An 11,418-nucleotide genomic window follows, 5' to 3' on the forward strand; every position below is an offset into this window, starting at 1 on the left:
CACACACACACACACACACACACACACACACACACACACACACACACACACATAAATGACAGCAGCAGGTGGTGTAAAATGGGGTGCCAAATTCTGAGGCTGAGGATAGGTCAGCTCAGGGCCAGCCCTTTAGCAACGGAGGCACACTGTGTTCATGTCCACTCGATGAACCTTGTTGTCCAAATTCATGGCGTCACAGCAACTAAGAGGAATGAGGGGTGTGTAGTGGGTCTGCAGTTTTATTTATGACTAGTGGCTCTTGAATTAGAAAGCTATCGTGTGGTGGAGAGACAGCCAAGTGCCTTTCACTCTGCCTGAGTTTAAGTAGTTTGTGCCAGTGCTAAAGTAGATCTGAATTGGTTGGTGTTGTTTTATGTAGGGTATGGGAAAGTTTTTTTTGGCAAAATATAAAGGGTCCAGTGATGTCCATCATGTTCAAATGCAGAGAGGCTGAGACATTTGGAAACAGTAGCTACTTTGTTGATTTTTTTCTGTCTGCCATTCGGTTCTATAAAAAAATCTGTTAATCCAACCTAGGGTTGTCACTCTATGAGAACAGTGAAAGTTAAATCAAAAACTAATTTTGAGGGAGAGAAAACCAAAACTGTTTGTATTGTCACTATTGTCACTGCTAATGCAACTTTGGAAGCTAAATGTTAAAATACTGCTAGTCAGACTAACACAGTCTACTTCCAAAGACTTCATTTGACTGAACTTGGATTTGAACTCTAGACTTGACTGGACAGAACTTGTCCCAAGTGCAAGTGCACCTGCATGTGAAAGCTGCTCTCATTTGACCTACCGCCTAAAAGGCCAAAGAAGACATGACCTATGATTTGTGCAACTTCCCCTGCTTTTAAGTGACTCGCCCAAATTCGCATGCACACATGCATACACAAATAAACACTGGTAGTGTCATAGATCACACTGTGTTCCAGCATGTAGGACTGTGGCAGACAGCCGATCCTACTCATTGTGTTTCTTGCAGGGTTAAGAATAACAGGCTTAGCAGTGAGAAACAGGCTTTAGGGGACAAAGACTTTCCTATGCACAGGATTTAAGAGACAGTTGACTTTAAACTGCACGTTTGTGTGGTACCATTTGGCTCTACAGCTCCTGATGTTTTAAGTTTAGACAGGTAAAATGACTATAAACATGCTGTTTCACCACATTCATTTATTTATATTCACTTAGCAGATGCCAGGTAGATAAAGCGCTAAAGTTCACAGAATAACTCGCTGTATGGATACGGTAAGTATAAAAAAGGCACTGTAAAGTGCTTAGATAGATTAGTCCCACTGGAAAAAAGTCATATAGATGCCACTGCATTCCATTTAGTATAACTGATGATTTGAGTAGTGATTAAAGACAAATAAATGTTTTTAAAACTTAAATATATTATGTCCATCCTTTATTATACAGCTGGATCACAGTGTCAAATCGATAAAAGCTATATCATAAAAGAAGTCAGACTCTCTGCAGCATCTCTAACTGCACCCTAACACCTGACAACTGAGTGTCAGCATTTATACAGTGGTTAACAAAGTTATTAGACCACCTGTCATAAAACAATAAAACACAAATATTTCAGTAATCTGTGCAAAACGTATTTAAAACTCAAATTTAGAGCTGTTCTTTGGGCAAATAACAAAAGGAAATAATGTTTTTATACCCAAATTTGAGCAGGCGCAGTTGATTGGTAGGTAAATAACTGTATCTTGATAAAATATAAGAATGTCTTTTACTATTTTTTCTGCTTTTTCTGAAAAATAGTAAATTTGAAAAATTGATGATAACAACAGTAAAAAAAAATTATAATTAAACTTAAAAAAACAACAACCCATAAATAATGATTTTGATAATTACTAGTACTGTTATTTAGTCAATTGGAGAATAAACCTTCGCAGGTTTGCACCCTCTGAACCTGCACAGGATGTGTCAACAACAACAACAGGTTATGACACAGGTTACAGTGTAGGTTATGGCGTGGGTTACAAGATAGTTTACAGTGTAGGTTATTGCGTGGGTTACAAGATAGTTTACAGTGCAGGGTTTCAGCAGGGTTTGCAGATATGACAGATACCACGGTGTAGATTTAACACAGAAGTACGAAGCCACTGTAACACTAACATTTGTCTACATGTCCTTAGAATAAACATATACATGTAATCTCAGCTATTGAGGTTGCACAACAGAGATATTTCTTTTTGAATGAATTTCACAAGATATTTGTTCAGAGTGAGGACATGTCTGATGATGACAAACTAGCAGAGCTGTAGAAGGAGACTGTAAATGTGAACACTAATACTTGTCTGATGTCTTTTTTTCTGTTTGAAAGAGAGGATAAAGTGTCTGACAGGGACTTTAAGCTTATACTGGTAACATTTGCTGACTTCTTCAGTCCTAAGATGTTTAGGCACCATAGTGTTTTGCTTTACTGCAACTGTGACCTGTCATATAAATAATCTGAGTTATGCAACACACTATTCTAGTACTTCTGTCGAGAGTAACATAAGCAGACACATTTTTTCCACAATCTTGCGGCCAAGGGTGTTCCCAACAGGTTACTGTTGGCCTGACAAAATGGGGTACATCAGCCATTTGGACCAACAGATTTTTAACAGCCTTGTGTCACAGATTTAGCCGCACTGACATTTTTAAAAGTACAAAAACAGCACTAACTCTATGCTACATGTACAGAATGAAGAAATATGTTACCACCACACACTCTTACCAAAATAAACTAGATTTTTCTCCAAACAGTCTGTGGTACTTGAACGGAAACTACCTGGTCATCATGGTCTCTGCCAGTATCATCCTGCCCCTTGCTTTAATGAAACAGCTTGGTGAGTATAATGTAAATATATCTTTGTTATGGGAGTACTGTTTTCCACTTCCATTTACCAAAGAAAGCTGTTAGTGTGTTGGAACATGCTATAATAATATCTTTTTACAGATATTAGAAAACTGTCACAGCTACAAATTGCTCCACAGTTTGAATAAAAGCCATATATTAAAGATAAATATGCACGTTCGAATGTACAGACACATAAACAGGCACACAATCGAACATATGGTCAGAAGCTCATTCAGACATATAAGCAAATAGCTGTAAACTATGGCCAAAAATAAAGGGATGAGGATTAAGGGAAAGCTAACCTATAAAAATGAGTTTTCAGCAGTCATTCAAAACCATTATCAGAATCAGCTAACATGTGATCTAATGCATACATCAGACAGTGATGATGTTTTTTCTCCCTACAGTTGCCCTGCTGTTAAAAAAGAAAACAAAAACAAAAACATCCTCTTTTGAATCAGACCACTAAGGCAACTTTAACCTTATTGCTGACACAATATTAAAGCGAGTGGGCAATTGCATATAGATGAATGTATAGGTGTTTTCTGCACACACAGTGACCAGAGATAAAAGATAAGCTTGAAGCAAATAAAAAAGCCAAATTCACTGATCTGTGAGTCTAGCCAGACTTCCAGGACCATGTACACATCACCAGCGGGCTTAACTTTCCAATATAAATAATAGATTATTTGAATTCCCTAAGAGTAAAAAAAAAAAAAAGTAATAATATAATACAGTATGTAATATACTAATAATCAATAGCTAGTGAAATAATATAAAATATTTATGTTGTCTTCACTTAAATTTACAGTTTGACTTACTTTTTATTTTTATTTTTAACTTAATTAAATGTTTTTTCTGTTTAAAATGGATCTCCATGGCAGCTGGGCAAGGTTCCTGCATAACAAGTATTATGTGTTTACAGTCTGTATTAACAGTTAATGTCCTTTTATTCAGCTACTCGTTGTAACATAGCTTCTTTAAAGTAGTTTTGCTCCTTTTCATTATACTCCAGAGTAGTGGGTTTGAGTTTTGGGTTGTTTTCATGCAGTGCATTTATCTAACTCGTGCATTTGCCAGTTTGTGTTCAAGAAATATTTTCTATACTTAGAAGTTATCAGTTAAGATTATTTGAAATTAATCCAACTTATCTAATAATTCTTGAAGGCAAAGGTATGTACATTGCAGTCAAGCAATTAGTGCGTTCTTGTCCTACCCCTCACAGCGAAAACAGCGGGCTGTTCAGTTAAAAATAATTTCTCCTGACATAATCGCACTCTCAATTCCGGCATATTCTGCTCGTTAATACACAGTATAAACATGCCGTCTTTGCCCTCACAGTGCTGTGAGGTCACTCTGTACATTTTCAGGATGTTATTGCAGTAGCTTCATTTATGACAAGAAGCATCTAAAGCTAATGCAGTTAATAGTGGTTCCAAACAACATATGAATTCAGTCTGAGGAGCAGTTATGAATTTTCCCGTTCTCTTTATTTTCAGGTTACCTTGGCTACACCAGCGGGTTTTCTCTCAGCTGCATGGTGTTCTTTCTCACTGCAGTAAGTTGGTCCAACACACACAGTGGCACATCATCACAGTCACTGCGCACACAGAGCCTCTTTTGCTCTGGCATGCCTTCCTGGCGTACACTTTATGTTGCTAACTTTCCCATCCTTGTCTCTATTTTTGGTGGAATGTGTCAGTGTTTGATAAGGCTAATATAAGAGCTACTACAGACATCAGAGGTTCAAAGTTAAATCTGTCTACTTAGAGGCTGAGTGGCCCTAATCTAGATTGAAATGGTTTTTCTAAGTAGTTGTTGATAACTGGAGGATGTTTTTTTAATGACTGACATATCACCTTATCCTTATTTTTCATGATATTCCTGTTTGTTCTTCCACATGTTGCCACATTTGCAGGTCATCTTCAAGAAGTTTCAGATTCCCTGCCCCTTTGAGGAGTTCTCAGTGAATGGTACCGCTTCCCACCTCAGCTTGAACGATTCAGTCCATATCCATGAGTACAACAACGGTGTGGTTCACGAGGATGATGACTCCCACTGCACCCCACGCATGTTCACCATCAACCCACAGGTAGGCGGCTGAGATGAAGAACCGTTTGTATCTGTGGATCTGTATCGCTTTTGAATATTGAAAGCCAGAGATGCTGAGATGCTGTAAATGTATTTGCTAGTTTCCACACATGTATGCGGGGAAGCTCAACTGCACTGCTAATAATAGACAGTCATGTGTTTATGTGTCTCTTAACAGACAGCATACACCATCCCAATTTTGGCTTTCGCTTTTGTTTGCCACCCTGAGGTCCTGCCCATCTACACTGAGCTACGCAAGTGAGTCGCCCATCTGTAACCTGCAATGTTTGATAACATCTCAGTGCAAAATGTGGCATTAATGTCCACTCTTTGATTTTAGCCCATCAAAGAAGAAGATGCAGAAGGTGTCCAACATTTCCATCTTAATCATGTACACCATGTACTTTCTGGCAGCTCTCTTTGGCTACCTGACTTTTTATGGTGAGGGCAATTTTCCCTGACATTTCTTTTACGATTGGTGTTTCAGTACCAGCGGACGAATACAAATGGCTGTGTTCATATCAAGTGGACAGAACAGTGATAGATGTTTGTTATTATTAAGTAAGACAAAAGGAATCTAGTTTGGGCTGGAAAATATTTGACTAGGGAGATTCGTTTTTTTAGAGGGGCAACTCAGATACGGTGTTAAAATGTTCATTATACTTTACAAATCTTGCAAAAAATAAAAATAAAAATCATTTTCCTCGCAAAGGAATAGCTTTTCCTTGTTGTTAATTGTTAGTTATTGTGTATTAGCTATTAAGTGCCATCATCCAGACGATCTAATGTGGTTTCTATAAACCTTAGTAACCTAGTAACCTAGTAGTAACCTTTTTCATGGAAAAATTGAGTCTCTGTGGACAGATTTTCTAATCAGGGGTTTTGTTTTGTTTAATGATTCCATCCTTTACAGAATTTGCCTCTACTGTGTTACATGGAACCCAAGCGCCCTCTTGTGGAGATTGTTTGTCATGGTATGCTGTCCACAGTTGCTGAGTAATGAGCTCATGCGCAGCTAAACTAGTTTCTGTTGGTATTTCTGTAGGCAATGTGGAGCCTGAACTACTGCACACATACAGCCGGATTGATCCTTACGACACTTTGATCCTGTGTGTGCGAGTGGCTGTCCTTACTGCTGTAACACTGACAGTCCCCATTGTGCTATTCCCAGTAAGTGATGCATTTTATTTCAGTCTTCATTCAATAATTAAATTAATATTGTAACATTATAGTGTTTCTAATGTGATTTTTTTTTGCCCACAGGTGCGTAGAGCCATCCAGCAGATGATATTTCCCACCAAATCTTTCAGCTGGTTACGTCATATTGCCATCGCTCTCATTCTTCTCACCTTTATTAACATGTTGGTGATATTTGCTCCTAACATTCTGGGAATCTTCGGCATTATTGGTGTGTATAATACTGAATGTAAAGTTGGAATAATATCAAAACAGTAATGCTTTTCTTATGCTCTGGAGTCTGAGACTCAAGAAGAGGGGGTATAATGCTTAAATCTCCAAGAGGCAGTAAGGGAACTGATAGGTTGGATTTATGGGTAACTTCAGTTGCCATTTGTATACACACACAAACAAATATTAAATGTTAAAAACGTGACCAGTGTCATGGACACACTGACAGCTTAAGTCAATATTTTTGTTCCACTTTGTTTTCAGACTGAGGTCATGTTTCATAGGTTACAGGTAAAAGTATAAAACATTAACCTTAGGGACTACCGGGTACTTCCTCAAAGCAAGGGTTTACGTACAGAGTTTACCTGTTTTTGAATCTATGCACAGAAGCAGAAAAAAATAGAGGATATAATAAATAGAGCTGTTTTCAGATTTTGCTTTTTTGTGTGCTAGCGTGTAAAACAGAGGGGATTAGGAGAATGGGATTAGGATTAGGCACATGTATATGTTGTATAAATAATCAAAAAGTCTGAATAAAAGTATAAATTACAAATCAAGTTTACAGAAGGGCAGCAGTGACACGGTGGTTAGCACTGTGGCCTCACAGGAAGAAGGCCCTGAGTTTGACTCCACTGTCTGTGTGGAGTTTACATGTTCTGCCTGTGTTTGTGTGGGTTATCTCCGGGTACTCCGGCTTCCACTCACAGCCCAAAGATATGCACTTAGTGGGGTTAGATTAATTGGTGATTCTAAATTGGGTGTCTATCTCTCTGTGTTAGCCCTGTGTCAGATTAGTGACCTGTACCCCCTGGAGGAGAACGAATGGATCGAGAATTTAGAAAACAGAAAACAAACATCAACAAATAATAATGAGTCCCGTGTATTTTTTTCTTATCAAAGTTTTATTACAGCATTGCATGCTTTTTTATTTTTCAGGCGCCACATCAGCTCCTTGCCTTATTTTCATCTTCCCTGCTGTCTTCTACATCCGCATTGTTCCCAAGGAAGATGAACCCATGAACTCTCTTCCTAAGATAATGGTGAGGCAATGAAAATATTTGCCATGCATGTTACATCATTTTACAACTTCTTGATAGTTAAGTCCAAAATGTTTTCCCATCATTCTTAGGCTGCCTGCTTTGCCGCTTTGGGTTTCTCCTTCATGGTAATGAGTCTGAGCTTCATTATTATCGACTGGACAACAGGGGAAGGCCTCGCTGTTGGAGGACACTAAGTGCTGCTTCATTGTGTGTAGTCTTAGGGAAGGGGTACATACTGTAAAATGGTCAATGGTTAGAAAATACTGTCAAGTAAGCAGGAACACACTACAGGGCTGCTAAGAACAGCTTCCGGATTTCTAAATGTGTAAAACACCCAGTATAGTATGTGGGTAGAAAGGAATCACTCTTGGAAATCAATGTCACTTTCTGACTGTAATTTAACATGTATCTGTACAAAATCCATTCATTTCAATATTTTATTATTTAAGTTAACAGAGTGTAAAATTTTATTTGAATAATTACGAATGAACAGGGTTGTTGTTCTGTTTTGTTTTTTTGTTACCCTGTGTTAGTGCGATAACATCCAAGGATGCAGGGATGATAGTGAAATTGTCTTTCCCTGTTGTTTTCCCTTTACTCACACACACAAACAGCTGCAGCTGGTACTGTACAGAGAAAGACAGTATGATTGACAGTATGAAAGGAAACAAATTAAGATAAAGTATAAACAAGAGACAGTAAAATAACATATTTTTTATGTAATATTAGTTATTTTCCATTAAATGCACAGAAGAAAACAGATTATTTCAACCTGCACCAGCAGCGATCTGAACTGTTCATTCTCATCACTATTATGTAATATTATATAGTGAGGTGTTTTAAAGCCTTAGAGCATGGCTGACATTTAATTATGTGTATGTATTGTTTGCTTCATATGCATAAATCAACAAATTTTATTCAAAAACCTGGGTGCCTTTTAGCATTTAACAAAAAGCACACAAAGATATATTTATTTAGCTAACTACCAGAAACATGTTTTTAATTTCAAATGAAATATATTTAATTCTACTTTATACAATGAAACCAATAATCATGATACAGAGATAATTCACACAAATAATATTTCACTTGTTTGTTAAAATGTAAAGTGTTTGATAAAGAAATGCCTTTTTAATGCTTTTGTAGTGCATATAAGCCAACTGTGACCCTTAATATAAAGAGTTCAAGTTTACTTTAACACTTTGTAAAAGTTTATTTACCTTATTTTATTCCTTCTTCGAGGGTTTCAGAAATAATTTCTTTACTCTACCACATCACTACAATTTACAAGTTGGATGATGACTGGGTTTAAAAAAAATTAATCTAAACAAGTGCCACGCTTTTCATGGATAAAAAAAGAACACCTACATGAACGTTTAAAGCCCAGTAATGAGCATGTTATGTACAGTTTCCAGTCTTTTTGCTCAGCTAAGATAACAGCTAGGTAGCTCTACTTTTATATTTATCGTAAGACGTAAAACTGGTGATGATCTCGTTTAATTTTAAGCAGCATCAAAGAGAATGTTCATCTTCCCAAACTATCCCAACTATTCGCTCACTTTTAATCACCCGTGGTTAAAATTTAAAGGATGTATTTGCCCAGATTCCAAATGCATAAATAAAGGCCATGTAAATAGTTTGGTTGTACCCAGGGTTTAATAGGAATTTTATAAACAAATGTATAGACACGATGTATATATCTAAAAAAAAATAAGCAAATAAAACCAAAACGTCATCCATTGCTAGATGCCACTAGGTAAAAATGAAGAAAATGTAGTTTCTAGTTGTAATTCAGTTTGGACCTCTGACCTCTGACCTCTGAGTTGTTGGGTTTTTTTGTTGTTGTTGTTGTTGTTTTTTGGCTCTGCCTGCTGGAAATCTGTAAAATTAAAATGAGTTAATTTGATAGATCGATGTGATGATGATGCTTTTGTTATTCTGTCGCATTATCATTGCTTCGCTAGTTGATAGTAATTTGCTTGGTCTTGTTGGCCATAAACATGAAGTTAATCTTTTTGCATGATGTCAAGTCTGTTCTGTATTTGGTGTAGTGAGCAGAGATTTGCCTTCCAGCACTGTCACATAGAGATGTTAAGTAATAACTGTGCATTTGGCATCTTATAGTGAAGCGTACTGAAGTCCCAATCTGTTTTGTGTTACGTGTTAAAAAGTCGTTCTTAAAAAAAAACCCTCAGACTATTACGATTACTGTCATTACGCTCAGAGAGAGAAGACTTTTTTTTAGTTTAATTCATGTGTGTTGAGGAATACCTCCCAAGTTTTGGCTTAAAGTGATCTCAACACCCATAACGGGTATGACTAACTACATAGGAGTATGCTTTCACAGACTACAGGGGCTTTAGATTATGTAATATATATGAATATAAACCATAAATTCACAGCTTTTAAACCAATGGAAATTTTTCTCATGGTGAAAAGTGAGAAAAGCTTATGACAAATACTTCTACCCAAAGATGGTTTTATATTGTATAACAACTCCCAGACTTTAGAAAAGTCAAGGACAAATTCTCAGTTTATTTATATATAACTCTATTTTCTGTTTTTTGTAGCAGTTTTGACTCCAGGTTAAGTGGGGTTTTTTTTTTCAGACTAATCATGAGCAGAAGAAATATCCAGTATCCTTTTCAGTATTGTTTTGTCACATTTACTTGCTGTGCTCCTTGTAGTGTTATTGGAGGTTTAGTCTCATCAAGTTCAGTAACCAAAGTTACTAAAGGGATCTTGGGGTTACTTTAAGGGATCTTGCCAAAATAACAACTGACTACCTACTGCTTTAAAATGCTATAGCTTTTAAACATGTGCCACCACATGATATCAAATGTTAATCCATCATGTATGTAAGAAAATCTATGTGATATGTTACTAGAGCTGTAGTTCAAGAAGTTAATTATAACGTCGCTACAAGTAGATAACAATGCCTCTGGACTTTGGTGACTTTATATAAATAATGTATATAAATGTATGCCTTTTATATTTGTGTTGCATATTTACAGTAGCTTGTAAAGTGTAAATAGCTGAACAATTTTAGTTTGACAATAAAATAATTGTAGATGTTTTTAGATTGTCTTTCTTGGCCTCATTTACCCCTTGACTCAAACAAATTGTTATTTGGACAGTGTGTGTTTCTGTTTTTTGTTTTTCTTTTACTATGTACTGCTCTTAATTTGTAGGCAATTTTAGTATTTGATAGATATTAATACAATAATATGTGCAAGCCTTGAGTCATTCTTCATTTCTTTTTTATATTGCTAGGAAAATGCATTCTCTGTCAAGATGATCCCGCACTACTTAAGTAATGTTAAAATCTGGGCTTTTGGTGATTGGTGGCATCTATGACTGTTAGTGCCTCATCGTGTGTTTTGCTATCTTGGTCTGTTTGTATTGCACTGGCAATATGCTTCAGATCGCTGTCATGCTGAAAAATAAATGAGATCCTTTCCAGATGGTACTGCGTGGTGGATCGAAATCTGTTGGACTTTTTTGAATGCATAATTCCATCCCCAACATTACTAGCTGACATGCAGCTCCGACCATGACAGAATCTCCACTGTGTTTCCCGGATGACTGTGAACACTCACTGTTGGACCTCTCTCTTGAACTCATCTGCACATACTGACAACAATTTGAACCAACATTTTCAAATTTTCAATTTTCACTCTGTAAGACCTGTTGCCGCTGATTTTTAGTCCAGTTGTTCAGTAATTTGTCATGCATCAGCCTTTTCTCCTTGTTGTCTTTGTTTAAGAATGGATTCTTGATGGCCAACCTTCTACTGAGACCATTGCTGACCAGTCCCAAAAGGTTGATTCTGTTCATCTGGATGTAGTGTTTTTAAGTGGGAGAAACATTTTGTCACTCATCCAAGTGACGTGTCTGCAGAAGTAAGTACTGGAAATGCTGCGTCCAGATGAACAGAATCAGCCTTTTGGGTTTTCCTTACCTGGATGATTGAGCATGCATCAAAATATTTCTGATGAGGTTTCAGTGAACACTAACTAGATC

At 36.9% G+C, this 11,418-nt stretch overlaps 1 protein-coding gene across 2 annotated transcripts in view; it reads left to right on the top strand.

The window, feature by feature from the left end:
* The window catches only part of slc38a3b (solute carrier family 38 member 3b), a 27,526-nt gene extending 19,663 nt beyond the window's left edge, over positions 1-7,863 (top strand). For both annotated transcript variants that reach the window (XM_005724516.1, XM_005724517.1), the window contains 9 exons: positions 2,764-2,846; positions 4,357-4,415; positions 4,776-4,949; positions 5,127-5,206; positions 5,289-5,389; positions 5,994-6,118; positions 6,212-6,356; positions 7,292-7,395; positions 7,485-7,863. In XM_005724516.1, the coding sequence (XP_005724573.1) occupies positions 2,764-2,846; positions 4,357-4,415; positions 4,776-4,949; positions 5,127-5,206; positions 5,289-5,389; positions 5,994-6,118; positions 6,212-6,356; positions 7,292-7,395; positions 7,485-7,589 (976 nt within the window). In that variant the 3' untranslated portion in view covers positions 7,590-7,863. The remainder of the gene's footprint in view (positions 1-2,763; positions 2,847-4,356; positions 4,416-4,775; positions 4,950-5,126; positions 5,207-5,288; positions 5,390-5,993; positions 6,119-6,211; positions 6,357-7,291; positions 7,396-7,484) is intronic.
* The last annotated feature ends 3,555 nt before the right edge of the window (positions 7,864-11,418 follow it).

Source organism: Pundamilia nyererei, unplaced genomic scaffold (genome assembly GCF_000239375.1).
Source record: "Pundamilia nyererei isolate P.nyererei 1_Seehausen unplaced genomic scaffold, PunNye1.0 scaffold00012, whole genome shotgun sequence".
Lineage (NCBI taxonomy): Eukaryota > Metazoa > Chordata > Actinopteri > Cichliformes > Cichlidae > Pundamilia > Pundamilia nyererei.